The following is a 15,197-nucleotide window of genomic DNA, read 5'->3' as shown; positions in this document are numbered from 1 at the left end:
TTCTATGAATAGTATACATAAATATTTATAATCTATAGTAGTATTATAAAGAGGTAAGGTAATTTTGTGACGATGTAAGGGTTAATCTCTCGGACTTACAAAGTAAGTTGGAGGAAAAATTGGTCGATCGAAATCGTTTCACACACTGAAAAAAAACTCATATTCATCACACAAACATTTCCAGTTTTGGGCATCGAACCCACGGCCTTCTGCGCCAATCGGCCGTCCGTAATATAACTGCCTCGTTGGTGTAGTGGTGAGCAATGTTTATTTTTGCTTCTAATGTTCAAATTATTGCAGTCACATTTTTATTTAAATTTATATATATTTTTGTGAACATACATGAAATTTTCAAATATGTATTGGCTAAAGACTGTTATTATATTAACATTTTTGTAATTTATCTCTTAATTACTCTCTCGGACCCTCACATTTAACCGGATTGAAGGATGCAAGCTGCATGGGTGCAAATTTCATATATCTTATCAAGCAGAAACATATTTTAAAATTTTTTTTTGTTTTTGAAATAGAAATACCGGTTCTATTTTAATGAAAAAGAAATGTATGAAAATAGCCTCACCTTTACTGTCGTTGCCTTCATTTGTTGATGGTATTTCCGGCGGTGAACTGAAATTATAAAACACACGAAAAATAAAATAAAAAATTTCTTAATTTTTATGTTTAATAATAAATTTTGCCAATCTGATTTCGATAGTGCATTGATGCCAGTTATCGTGCGCGCTCGCAGCGGTTCGGAACATGTATTAGGGTTCATTCGTTTAATGTCACTTTATAGAAATAACATAATTTAATAATTTTTGAAATTATACTTCTTTTGGCGCGTTAGGGAAAAATGATGAGAGTATATTTTTACATCCGTCACTAAAAACCGACACCCTGAAGTTAGTTATAGTCAACCTTTTTTGTTTTTCAATAAAAGGTTTGACAGTGAACACTTCCAAATGTCAAAGTCTGCGGGCTCACTCCGGTGATTTAATTGGATCAATTGTCCAAAAATTACAATTTTAAATGTTGATTGAAACTTGGTTGTCCAATAATGAGATAACTAGATAATGAGTTATAATATGCATACGTTAAAAGAATGTATAAAAACACATTTAATACATCGAGGTAATAGCTTTCAATGTATTAAATACCTTTCACCTATTGTTATAGTCGGAAAAATGTAATAGGCCCATTTTGACATTTGTGCAAGACCATAGAATGTAACTTGGAACGAAACTGAAAGAAACAAAAAAATAAAAATCAATTACATACAGTGTTTTAAAAAATACGTAAATTTTTTTGGGTCGTTAAATATATATCGCGAGAATTCTTTTTGCGCTTACTTCATAGTAGCATGCAATTTATAATTGTTGCGAAACGTTTCGAAAACAGTTACGTTCACAGTCTTTTTTTTTTTTTATACTAGAGCTGTAACCATTTTTTTACTGAATATCGAAATTAAATATTGTTTAATTATCTTTACTGCAAAGAATAAGCTTGGTTCTCAAAATGGGTTCTAAATAATCAGTCTGAGATGATGTATCTGACCAAGCGGCACATGACTGAAGCGTCCCCGCGCGCACTGCGCAATTTTTCGATCCTCATCTTCTAAAGTTGACTGTGCGCTCGTTTAAGTTTGATATATATTGTTTACTATTACGTTAACTATGGCTCTTCTAATTTGGACATTAATTTAAACATAGTGATTTGACTCGATTTTTGTGTTTGTTGTTATATAGTACTAACTCTGTTTCAACATGTTGAAAAGTGGACGTATAATCAACAGCCAGTCACGCGTATTGGTTGTGAAGTTAAAGGAATACTTTGAACGAACGAACACTTTACAATACATAATAATATGAATCAAGTACTGATACAAACTTGAATTGATTTATCGTGAGTATCGAGTCCCGAGTCTTATGGTTCCATAACTAGTTACGTCGCGATGACAAATGTCAAAACGGGCCTATTACATTTTTACGACTATAGTGTAGTTTTTTCTGCAAACGTAGAATAAGGGAAAAGATAAATTTCTTGAAGAAAATATTCGAAATTGATCCTATACCTAATATCGACTTCCTGAGAACTGGTGGGTAAATCTTCCGGCGGTGGTGAGTTGAGTTCCGAGTTGGCCTCCTTATTTATATCTTCCAGTAGCAATGGTAGCTGAAATAAAATAATTCTTTTACCAGTCTAATAAAATTTCTTATAAGAAAGGTTGTGGTTATTGAATAGATTTTATTATTCTGTAAATGAAATATTGGCTATGAATAAATATAATTAAGTAAAACATTTTAAAATTAAAATAAATTTTAACAATGACATTTATTATAATTGACGTTCATTATTAAAATTATATAATTTTGTTTTGCTTTAAAAATATTGCACGCCTGAAATGTATACTGTAAAAACTTTTTTAGCCATTTGCACATTATGAAAAATTTGGTCTTTTTGGAAATTGCAATGAATAGAATAGAATAGAATTTGTTTATTTACCAGAACAACACAAACAGTCTTACATACGGAGAAACTTACAATTTTGTACTTAATTATTAATAGCTTGTCTATGATGTGTTGTCAATAAAAAGGTTCTGACTCAGCTTAATGTTCCGGATACTAATGTACCCACAACGCTGGTAATCTGTCAGTACCTATTTAGTTGAGGGAAGTCCAGTTATGAAATCACAAATAAAAACAAAAAAATTTAGAAAATCCAAAAGTGCACGCCTCATAATCTAATTTTTTTCACAATAAAATTGTTTTTTTTTTAACTGAAACTTTCAATGCTCATTACAATTTTTTTTTTTCATATTAATTATTATTCATTTTTTGTAAACAAGACACGGGAATGTCATAATGATTGCACATTGAAAGTTACAATTAATATTAGCTAGAATAATTACATGGAAATTTAACGACAGTGAATTGAACGCTCATATTAACTAAGAAATTATGTCGTGTGTTACTTTAGATAATTAAAAAAAAATTATTCCGATACGATCATTTTTTCGACCAATTTTGATGCCACATACACCCGTCCATAGACGGACGTCCAGAAAAGATTATGTTTAATGTTATTATTTACTATGTTAAACAAAAAAATTGTTATTGAAATGTATTTTATGTGCCTGACAAATTATTTGACTTGATATTAGTGTACTCAAATTAACCTGTAAGTGCAATATAAATAACAAAAAATCAATTTCAGTTTCGAGAAAACTGCTTTTTTTGAAATGTCGAGAGTAGAGCACAACCTCAACGCTTCGCTTATGAGGCGTGCAAAAATATAAACTATATAACAGAAAGTAAAAGTAAGTAAGTAACAAACTTCATAATGGAAAGGAGATGAAAATTCATTTTTATTTAAGTAGTAATGGAAAAGTATGTTATATGATTATAATTTTTAGTTTTTAGTAGTTGACTAACACAATGTTTCCTACTAGATGGCGGTATCAGTCGCTTAGTCACAAATGGTGCTAAAGGCATATTTTATATTCCCAGCATCGGTTGATTGGACTGTAGCTTAGTAGGCAAAGCGTTCTTGCCGCTATAGCCTGTGGGTAATATTGCAAAAAAAAAATCCATACAAATATATTTTCCGTTAAATATGTCGATATTTTTGGGCGATATATATATTTAAATATATCGATTTATCAATATACACGAATAAAATATCACTTAACCCAAGGGTAAAGGAAATCATCGCGAGGAAACCTGCATGCCTGAGAGTTCTCCATAATGTTCTCAAAGGTGTGTGAAATCCACAAACCCGCACTGGGTCAGCGTGGTGGATTACGGCCTAAACCATTCTCTAAGTGGGAGGGGTCCCCTTAAAGTTTTATTTAGAGGCCCCTATTTCAATAAAGGTATTTTTGACATTTGACTTTATAATATAAATGTTAATATAATTAAAAATATAAATTACATAAATAAAACATAGTTCAACCAGTTCACCTTGGGCTCGTCGTTGATGGTGAGGCTCGAGAGACTGGTGTTTGCGGAGAACTGCGCCGGCGTGTGTTCCACCACAAATTGCGAGGTACGCTCCTCGAACACCGATATGTTGCGGCCCTCCGCTATAAGAAGTCACCCAATATATTCCGATACTATACATAAACTTTAAAAGGCCGGGAAAAAGATTTTATTTTATGAACTTCTAAAACAGTGAAGCAGATATTCTTATTTTTGACTTGTGTCGATACCCTAGCTGCATCACACATCCAGGCCACCTAGTCAATGGTGGGTGCGGCTGCTACCAGTGCCGAGCAGGCCAAGAGGCGTAAATATGAAAAACTGGATAGCAGTTTCATTTTTGTGCCTTTTGGAGTAGAGACTTTGGGACCGTGGGGTCCGGAGGCACGAGCTCTTTTTAAAGATTTATAGAAAAGGGTTATCGAGTCTACCGGTGATCCTAGAGCGGGCAGTTACCTTGGCTAATGAATTAGTTTGGCCATCCAAAGGGCAATACTAACAGCATCTTAGGAACTGTGCCTCGCTGCGGTGGTTTCGAAGACGTTTTAGATTTTATTTAGTTTTACATAGTTTATTTTAGGTTATATTTATATAACAAATTTGAAAGGAAGAAATAAATAAATATAATTTATTTACCACAGTACATAATATTACATTTATAATACAATTTTATTAAAATAAATTTAATTATATAATGTATGTTACATTATGTTATGTAAATCCAGTTTGGGCGTAACCATTACAAAAACTAGATTATTCTATGAATTTCTAGACCACAAGTAGGATATGCTTTATAAATACCAAAGAATCATTTCCTTAATAAAAAGCTTTCCTCAATTTTATTTATTGCATTGCAAGCCCGGCTATTCGGCTAAAGACAGACAGACAGAAGTTTCTCTCGATCACCAACCGTGTGACCTTGAACTTTCTTACCAGAAGCCTTGCCATAACATTTATATGCTCCTACCCGAACCTCGGGTTTTACCTCCTAGCAAGTCTGTAACGTCATAGAAAGATAGAATTTATGGACTATGTTTTAAAGCTTAACTTTGTCCACACAGTACAGTAAGCAGTCGTGGTCAAATTAAAAACAGGATTACCTAATTTGCGACTATAAATCGAGTAACATAAATGCCCGTTTTTACTTAATCTAGGCATCACGTAAATCGAATGCCTAATGGTTTAGGCGATGTCTATAGAAATAAACCGCTTCACCAACTCTTAGTTGATAACTATTGGTGATCGGTTGATGTATGCCAACTTCGACTAGGCGTTATTTATTAAGGCATTACCTTGTTCCTCGTTAGTGAAACCGCGCGCGCGTCCATTTTGTTTTGACCTTACAACTATCTTACTAGGAAACGAGTTTTCGATTGCGTGCACGCGTTTACTAGGCGTACAGTATGCAGCTAAGTTTCACGTACCCAGAGGTGGGGTGGTGGGCGCAGTCCGGACCACGACGGGCGCGTGCCTTGATCGCGGGGACAGTGGAACGCTCTGTCCGGGAGAGTCTGGGATTTCACTCGGCGATATACATCCCGAAGTCAGGCGACTAGAACAAAATATTTATTTATTTATTTCATTAGATATACCAACAATACACTGTTTTATCAATTTTATCAATAATTTTAGATTATAGTCTATTGTCCGAATACAGTTATCACTTACAGGTATCATATTGCATTTAAATAGGATTTTAAATATAAAAACCGACTTTCCTATGCTTGACAATTATTCTGTCTACTGGCATTGTTGTCGGCCGATTGGCAAAGTAGTGGGTAGTGACCTGACTTTCTGAGTCCGAATCCGTTGGTTTGATTCCAAAAACTGGAAAATGTTTGTGTGATGAGCAGAAATGTTTTTTTCAACTGATTTTAGTGCCAAATACACTCCGTTTTTCAACGAAATTGCAATGTCATTATCGTGTCTAGGTGGATCTTCGATAGAACATGTTCTGAGTCCGAATCCGTTGGTTTGATTCCAAAAACTGGAAAATGTTTGTGTGATTTGCAGCAATGTTTTTTATATATATATTTTCATTTATGTATATTATACATATATATGTAATCAGTACCCATAACACAAGCTACGCTTACTTTGGGGCTAGATGGCGATGTGTGTATTGTCGTAATATACATTTAATATATTTACCTAACTTCGGATATGACAGATCCTTGGTCATCCTGTTGCGAGCACTCGGGCAGGGAGCCCAAAGAGCTGGAGCGTGAAAACATCAGCGGAGTGTCTTCTATGAACCGCTGCGGCGACGCCGTGCGAGCCGAATCCGCGCCGGACGCCTCCTGCGCAATGGAGACCGGCTCCTGGGCGAACGTCACCGCTTTCGAACCTGAAAATGTTATTAAATACCTTCATTCAATGCTATTAAAGAACCTAAAAATGGCGATAAACACTTAAGTATATTTCAGATAGTTCAAACTCCGGCACGCACCTTTAACTTTTCGGTGTTATGTGCAGTTTACATTGAAGCTACACCGGTAAGTATTGGATAATAAACCGGTTAAGACAAACATCTTGAGAAAACATGCATGCCTAAGAGATAAACCCAATTGCTATTGCATTGCAATTCGACTACAACTTCGACTAGCTGTAATTTACTTGTCTATCTAAATTTACTATTGACAGGGGTTAATAGTCAAATTATTAATAAACTAAAGATACTGAAGTTTGGTTATTGTTGGCGTATGCCCGACTTTCGCGCTAGTTCAGGCCCTAAGACGTCGGGTATACACCGACTATACGGACAGATATACGACAATTTTTATCTACGGGATGTTGACTAATATGCACCTTCTTTATCTTTTCCGGAGCTGCTAGTACTCTGCTCCTGTGGACTTGGCTCGACGTTGATCGACGCCCGAGCGTTCTTTTTGGCCAAGCTGTCCTCCTCGGTCGGCTCTCCCAAGCTACTCAATGAACTAACTCGGGAGAAGTATCCTGGCGTTCCTTCATCACAGTAATTCACAGGCTTCTCCGGGCTTATCATTCCCGAACTGAATTTAGTGTCAAATACACTCCGTTTTTCAACGATAGGTTCAGAAATTGATGCCGTAGGTGGTGTAGAAATTGCAATGTCATTATCGTGTCTAGGTGGATCTTCGATAGAACATGTATCTTTCTCGTCCGAATGGGTCATGACTTCAGGATTCTCCTTTACACTAGACGTTTTGGGTTTACCATCTTTGCCGATTATACGGAGATCAGACATGGACGTGGCAGTTGAAAATATGATTGGAGTTTCATAAGGCGTGCCTTCCGTTGCAAAATGTTTGATAGTGTCTTCATGAACTGAAGGTGCTGGGGGTTCAGAAATATCTGAGCCGGTCTCTGATTGGTGCTCCGCATAACGCAAAGAGTAATCGGTTGGTTGATCTAGATCAGTCTCTTGGTAATCGCCAAAAGTGTTCGTTTCCTTTTTAGAATATTTTTTGGTCTCCGCTTTAGGTTTCTCAACAGATTCTGATTCCGTTTTGGTTTCAGAGTATTTTCTACTGAAATCGATGGGCTGGTCGCAAGAATCCTGGTCGACGTCATAACCAGATTCTGTGTAGTTTGTTCTCATGTCTGTTGAGCTTCTCGGAGGCGGGATCGGTGGTTGACCGGAGTAGCGAAGATAAGTAGCGTCTTTTGATAAAGTCTTTGAGCTTTTGAAGGTATCACTTCCCGTGTCCATCTTCATCAAGTCTTTGCTCCTCGGTGTAGGGACAGGAACTTTTCCTGTGCGCATGCCCCTTTCAAACACTGAATCAGAGTGAGTACTTGTAACTGAATCTTTACTATCTGATCTGTTAACGTTAGTAGAGCTTCCTTCCGAGGATCTAGACACCAATGCCCCTTTAAGGAGCGTATTACTGCAACTGAGATAACTAGCTAAATGTGCACTGTGACTTAACGATATCTGAGATGAAAGATTGCCCATGAGTGGTGAGCTAGATGTCATTCGATGCCTCTCTAGATTCATAGCAATTTGTCTTTCAGTTGCTGTAAAAAGGTTTTTCTCTTCTCTGTTACTGGTGGAAGGAGAAGTAGCCGGTTCGATATTATCACACGTTTCCGCTAAATTTTGGTCTAGTTCTTGCTCCAATGCCTTTTGCTTTCTCGCTCCAAGGGTCGGTAGCGCTGGTAAATTCATGCTTCTCGCCGTCGTATCTAGTGAAATTATATGCGTCTTTCCAGGTTTAGAATTAAGTAAATTCTTGAGTGCAGCACTCGATCCCATGGCAATCATTTTATGTTTAGAATGTATTAAGCTACGAAGCATCGGTACAGCCCCGTGGTCCCACAGAAACTGCTGATCTTGGGGGCACCGCGCTGACAGATTCCACAGAGTACCGCACGAGTTGCTAACCACTGTTAGGCTGGGAGATTTAAGGTGCTGGAGCAAGACACTTAAACAATTTCTCTCGCGGAGAATTTGTCTGTAATCTTCGCGAACTGCGATGTGACTGGACACATTTCGCATAATGCCACCTGCGTTTTCCACAATTGCCAATGTCTTCGTCGGGGAATTGTAACTGAGCATATCTACAAGGAAGCCCAGAGCTCCATCAACCGAACATAGAGCCACTTTGTTCATGGAGCAATGTGCTGTAAGATTCCATAGGGCAGATAGAACAGACTTCAGGGTCGCTTCTTTTTGACATGTCATAGCGGCTTTTGTTAGACCTTTGACAGCGCCTACTTCTCTTAAAACTTGTTTGCTGTTAGTATCGGCTCTCCACGATAGATTTCTGAGAACCGCTGCAGTGACCTGTAACATTAAAAACGAAATGTGAGAAAACTATCAAAAGGATTCTTTTGTTAATTATTATGTAAGGGATTTCAAGAGATATCTAACCTGTCGCATATCGTCGTTAGGTGACTCCAGTTGTTCAACCAAAGCCATCATGAAGTCTTTAAAGGAACATAATAATGATTTATTGTTTCCGTCTCCAAATGTCAGGTTGGTTAAAGTCATACCAGCGTATTTTCTCATTGTCAAACACGTATTGTCGTCAGTTCTGCTTCCATGTGCAGCTTGGTCACCGCTGACCAATGCCGCTAGAGCTTGCAATCCTCCTAATTGACATACCACGTGCCGATGCTCCTCGTCAAAAGACAATTTCATTAAGGCGGCCACACTTTGGCTAGGGTGCTTGGTAACATCATCCTCTATTGCTTCTTTCCCTTCTTTTCTAGATTCTACTACATCTTCCAGTATATAACAATATTCCCTAACTTGTTCTAACAGTCTCCACACTCTCGCTTCTCTCCTACCGGCCTTGTCATCTGTCTGTGTGTGAATTATGTTTCGAAGCGCCTTTGCAGCCCGGTCTCTGGTCTCTCTTGCTACTTTCGAATGGATTAGTTGAACCAGTAAAGGAATACACCCCGCTTGCCTCATTGCTACGCAGCTTTCAACAGATCTGCTCATATCTAATAATGGTCCACTTAAATCGGCATTATTTTCTGGTGACAGACTTAGAAGGGAAATTAGAGAACACACACATTCCATTTTGTTTTCTAAATTAGATGACGGCCTAGCGCAATCCGAGCCGTTGCTGGAGAAGCTTCGTACACTTGATGAGTCATGTGCAGTCCACACATCGCGCTCTCCGGGCCATGTCCCCCTATAGAGTTGGGAAGCTCGTTTATCGCGTTCACTAGATCTAGCTGCACTTTCCAAACCATAGTGCAAAGTACTTCTATAACTAGTTCTGTGCGGTCTGTCCTCTTGAGGTGTGTAATTGGCAGATGGTGTTTTCGTCGATCGTTTCGGAAATGCGCCTGCTTTCTTTTGTGCTAGGTTATCGTCGCCATCTACTTCGTCGTCTAGAAAATTTGGGTTGGTAATGTCACTACGTTCATCGAACTCGTCCGGCGATGGCGAGTGATCGAGGAAGTGAGGCTTGGGGATGCGACATTCGATGTTCGATTTGGAGGGCAGGTGGTAATCATCGTCTAGGAAGTGCGGCCGGCGGGGGATATGGTCGGAATCTAAGTTATCCAGGTCCAGCGTGAGATCTCGGGCCTTGTCTGTTTTGGGTAACACATGTTTAGCATATTTTGATTTGGTGTCTTTTGGGTCCAATAAACGGCGCGTATCCGTTGTGTTAGAGGAAGAAGTCTGTAAAGATCCAAGGGGGGTTTCACTGGACGTGGAAGGCGGGCAGTCATCGCTGGCGGAGGGTCCGGAGTCAGTCAATGGAGAATTAGATGAGTCCATACTGCTCCAAGTATCTACCATAACTTCGTTCTCCAACTGCAACAACCAGAGAAATAGTAATTAGTTTTATCATCAAAGGAAGAAATGAAGTCAAGGTTAAGGTTTGAATGCATAACTCCATAAGGCAATCGAGTTAAGACGAAATGCAACCAAAAGTTAATAGCTGCTGTCCGGTCAAGGTCAGCCAGCCGGGCGAGTTATACGTAATGTTAGCTGCTATATTTGTAGTTGAATTCCTACATGCAACATAAAACACCGTCAAGTTTCTCTCAAAATATGCAAAGAATTTTCTGCCACTAAGTTAAATGTTTTAATGGACATTTATTGTAAGGAATTAGGACTATGCTATTTTGTTTATGTTGGACGAACCCTAAAATTGGAGACGTTCAAAATAATCTGGCACGCCATAAATATCTAACAATTGTTATTAATTATACAAATTATTTGTGAAGTATCATATTTTTTGTGATGCCGATGTTTACAGTGCACTACATATTTGCATAAAATCATTGTATGCCCTAAACAAAACTGTAACAATTGCAGAATAACTTTTCCATGTTGTTTTAATTTTCATCGCTAAACCTACCACAGTTCTTTTACAATGCTTCTGCTTCTGTTGCGTGTAGGTAACATGCAACGAAGAAGGTTGAGCTAGTGTTGAAAATCGACACCTGTATAGTATATTTCAAGCACATAAAAACACACCATCAACGGGACTGGCATGATAATTAACAAACTCCTCACGAAGCTCCATCATATTTGCAACGGTATTCGCGCACATATCGCATTTCCAAGTAGTAACAATCCAAAGGAAGTGAGTCATTTTTTTTTGCATGACACCACAACCCAATAGATATTATATTCTTGTGTTTTTCGCTATTAATATTTTTGAGTAAGTTAAATATTTATTTCCTATAATATTAATGTTAATATACAAATTAAAATGTTGTTAAAAATTATGTATTATTAAAAATTAAATTATATTTCCTCGGTATGTGATAAAACTTAAAGCGGAATGTAAAGTATATTCGTAAGTCAATCGTAAAGAGTTATGCATCTAGATTAGATGGAATCGGAAATGACGTGATCGATGTCACAGTAACAGATCTCAATTATAAATAACAAAGCTGAAGTGAGATAAATAGTTATTCGAAGGATTTTGAGGATAGAGTTAAAGTTTCTGTTCTGAAGAAGTCTGGATCTGAATTAACCATTTTTTTTATAATATTCAAAGATTAAAAAAAAGATATCGGAAAAGCGTATTGAAAGTTAAATTTTGATTAAAATGTAAAAAGAGCAACGCCAAATTATAAATAGTTCGTACTTTTTCTGTATACTTTGCCATGGAATGTAAACAAAAACAAGAGAATGCAATCAACCAGCTCTAGCTCAAGCGGTTAAGTGTTAAGTGAGAAATGAAGTAATGATGATTGAACACGTGTTAAGAGACAAGGAAGCTGTTAACGTCCGTATAATCATTAAGGCCGACGACTTTGACGGTGAAAGTCCAGTGATCTCCATCAACCATTTCTTTACGTGCAACTTTATGATTAACCATTTAATTCTAATTGAAATCATTACAATGCAATTCGTCAATAGACACGAAGACATGTCGAGCTCTATTCTAACTTTAGGTTGTATTAATTTGGAAGAAGTGCGAAAAATTAGTGGACTGCAATTTAACAATTGATAAAAGCTGTGAAAATCCAAAATGTATGCAAGACGGATAGTAATAAATAAAAACATTGAAGCCTACAGAAAATTGCATTTACACGCTATTATGGATGGATCAAGTGGGTGCGAAGATAAAGTTAACGTATTACAAAGAGAGAGTTGCATAGATATAAATCCTGCCTTAATTATATCCCAAAGATAATGGCTATAGTAAAGCGCTAAGCGTAGCTATATTATATTACAACTGAAGGTAAAAAAAATAAAAACAAACTGAATCTCCTAAGCAACAAAGAATACAATGAAGGTCGACAGAACAAAGGGTTTCAATACGCCTAACAATTATAAAATCGATTGACGAATTGAACAAGATTTCCTTTCCCGGTAAAACCCGATTAGTTCTGAACCGATTTTAAAACATAAATAATAACAAACCATTTGATGCTACTGAGGTGCTTTGGAAAATCGCACTCTTTTTGTTTCCGATACGGAACTGGCAACAAAGTAGGTACTTACCTGAATATTTCCTAAAGTAGCAAGTAATAAATTCATCGTTAATGTTATTGAATTGTCTGCGTTTCCACCTTCTGATACACATTTTGTATGTTTTTTACAAATTACTCAGTAGTACGAATTCGTGAAGACATTTGGAGAATTTGGTATTCCTTGACCGACAATAGCAAATTACTCGCGATCATTGTGAAGAGTGAAAAACTATCAGCATATAAATTATATGAAATTAGTCGCATAATACGTATATGTAGCCTTGATGAATTTGACGTAGTCATTTACCTCACGATACACTTATATATCAATAGTTGTTTGATAATAAAGTTGATGTTGGTGAAATATTTGAAGATCTCATTTAATCAAGAGATCAGAGTGCCTCATGTAAAATTTTCCAACCTCATCTACTTATTCGATAGTGTGAAGCTTAATTAAAATTTGTAGGAGAACGAAGAGAGCCACCTAGTGATACTGTTTCCCAGTATTACAACTAGATTGCGCTCTTTCGATTCCATGCAAATCACAGTTAACTTTCACGCGATCCAATAAGTAGACGTACAAGAAAATCTCACACTAGGCACCCAGATATGTAAGTCGGCGATAGTTTGATGAAGCATGGGCAGTGTTTGTAATAATAGAGACAGACAAATGGACAATAACCGCGCCGTGCTAATGCAAATGTTCCGCTCACAATACAATACAATGGCTTGACGAGTTGGCGCCGGCGAATGGCATGAGGCATCCGGTTGAGTGGTTAATGTATAAAATATGATTGCTTTCAACAAATTATGATCATGAAATGCTTTGCAGAAGCAAAAGATACTGAAACTGAACAATGTACAACTTACATATTACAACTGAAGGTAAAAAAACGTTTTGCTTTAGCGCAGTTTAAAGTTAATCGTGCGTCGCTGCACGCATCGCATTTTTCAGTATTTAAAATGTAAATGACGTCAGGAGCGCGAATAGACTGCATCGGACTCGCAAAGATTATCCGCATATTTTCGGTGCGTGCGATCCGGTCAGCTTGCGGTCTCCTGCTTTTTTGAACTATTAGCGTTTGAAAAATTGTATAATTCACATTTAGCCTTACACGAAAAAAAAACCATTTAAACACCAATAAAGACATCAAGGTTAAATATTCATTTGGATTAAGGGTTGCCGTTTTTTACGTCGATTTAGAGATGTCCGAGTAACAATACAATAAATTATATTATGACGACGCTTAGAGCAGTTCTGTTGGCCTCCAATAGTTTGAGAATGATAAGCCAAGATTCGTTCAACATCACTTCAGAGTTTTATGTCTCTTGTACGTAGTTATCCTTTTGGTTACTCATGAGATTTTAAATTGTACAGAATGTTAATAATGTTACAAAGTAGGTATTTTGTATTAATTCTAATTGGCACTAACTGTCCTCTGCTGCATTAACAATGAGTCGTCGCATGACTGCTGGCCTACACATAGCCTGCCTCAATAATGGGCTATTTAATGCAAATATATATTTTTCGAATCGGACAGATAATTACAAAAATAACTTAACTCTTTATCTTGAACACATTAGGAAGAGATTAACTTGAAAGTGTCTATTTTGGATTTGTATCACGTAAAATTTGCTTATCTAATTTGAGGTATGAACTATCTTACTATATACCCAAGTATGGAAAATAAACATTCATTTCATTGAAACGAAGGCCATGATAAGTTTCAGATGGATAACTTAGGTTAGCTCGTTACAGGTAGTAGAGTAGCGTAATCAGATGTAACGATTGTACATGTGACGGTATCAACTTACCATATCGCTATCGTTAGAGGTGGTGGCGTCATCCAACGGGTTGCCGTTCTCTACGTCAACACCAGAGTCGTTGGGGTCTCCCCTGCGTCTACAACCATCGCTTCTCACAACATCGTGAAAATTCCTCAAAGTGCTAAAGTTGAAATGTAGATCGTTCGAGAAATCGTCGTAGAGTTTGAACCTGTTCGCATTAAACTCCGTGTCGTTGTCGAGCATATCCTGACTGTCCGTCACATTCCGATTGCAGTTCTTGTTGGTGTACATCGCTTTGTAATAGTCACGATTCATTGTTCCACTTTTCTTATTTACATTTGTATCGGGTTTCCGTTATGCTTGTTTTTCATCGCGGTCATTAACAAAAACTCTTTGGATACTATTTTGACAATTATCAGTTTATTTTTGATAGCTATTTGTTATTGATTATGTAATCCGATATTGAGGTAAGTAAAATGTATTAAATTTGCACTTTCCAGATCTTCAAACATATTATATAAAAAATAAATAATGCCTTTGCACACCAGAACTTTATGGCCCCCGGATTTGTAAGAGAAAGGTAAGAGACTGGAACTTTATAACGTTAGTTCATTCTAACGCGTATCAAGTGTGCGTTAATAAATGTTCGTATGAAAATACTCTAACATGATGCAAACGCGCTGAGTGCCATTATAAAAGTTCTGGTATGCAGATTAATTGATTGGCAGATTAAAGCCAACTTCAGCGAGTTTGGATAACTGAAAAGCGTATACTTGAGATAGGTTTTCCAATGTAAAACAATACCAGGTCGATTCAATACAATATCGGGTTAGATAATATGGAAATCAGTTAGGCCTCTGAGACAGTTGCGTCGAAAGCCGGTTATGAATGATGTATTGGGTACGGGCGTAGTAAACTTGGCACGGTTATCTACTGGGTATAAAATTTATTTCGGTATCAGAATAAGCTTATCTTAGACGCTGTTAACATCTCCTAGCAATAAATAGTAAAGCAAAGGGAAATTAATTGAAAATTATATTTTTACGAACTGT

General features: G+C 37.0%; 1 protein-coding gene across 3 annotated transcripts in view; it reads right to left on the bottom strand.

The window, feature by feature from the left end:
* Positions 1-15,197, bottom strand: part of LOC120626782 (adenomatous polyposis coli protein) — an 83,468-nt gene that overhangs the window by 9,264 nt on the left and 59,007 nt on the right. For 2 of the 3 annotated variants that reach the window (XM_039894524.1, XM_039894525.1), the window contains exons 2-9: positions 14,173-14,545; positions 8,834-10,237; positions 6,787-8,746; positions 6,130-6,325; positions 5,403-5,530; positions 3,961-4,082; positions 2,072-2,172; positions 581-627 (exon numbers count right to left, since the gene is read on the bottom strand). In XM_039894524.1, coding sequence (XP_039750458.1) covers positions 581-627; positions 2,072-2,172; positions 3,961-4,082; positions 5,403-5,530; positions 6,130-6,325; positions 6,787-8,746; positions 8,834-10,237; positions 14,173-14,460 — 4,246 coding nt within the window. In that variant the 5' untranslated portion in view covers positions 14,461-14,545. The remainder of the gene's footprint in view (positions 1-580; positions 628-2,071; positions 2,173-3,960; positions 4,083-5,402; positions 5,531-6,129; positions 6,326-6,786; positions 8,747-8,833; positions 10,238-14,172; positions 14,546-15,197) is intronic. The other variant, XM_039894526.1, reaches the window with a different exon arrangement.

The sequence above is a fragment of the Pararge aegeria genome, chromosome 10, assembly GCF_905163445.1.
Source record: "Pararge aegeria chromosome 10, ilParAegt1.1, whole genome shotgun sequence".
NCBI classification, from domain to species: domain Eukaryota; kingdom Metazoa; phylum Arthropoda; class Insecta; order Lepidoptera; family Nymphalidae; genus Pararge; species Pararge aegeria.
This window is presented reverse-complemented; position numbering and strand designations above follow the sequence as displayed.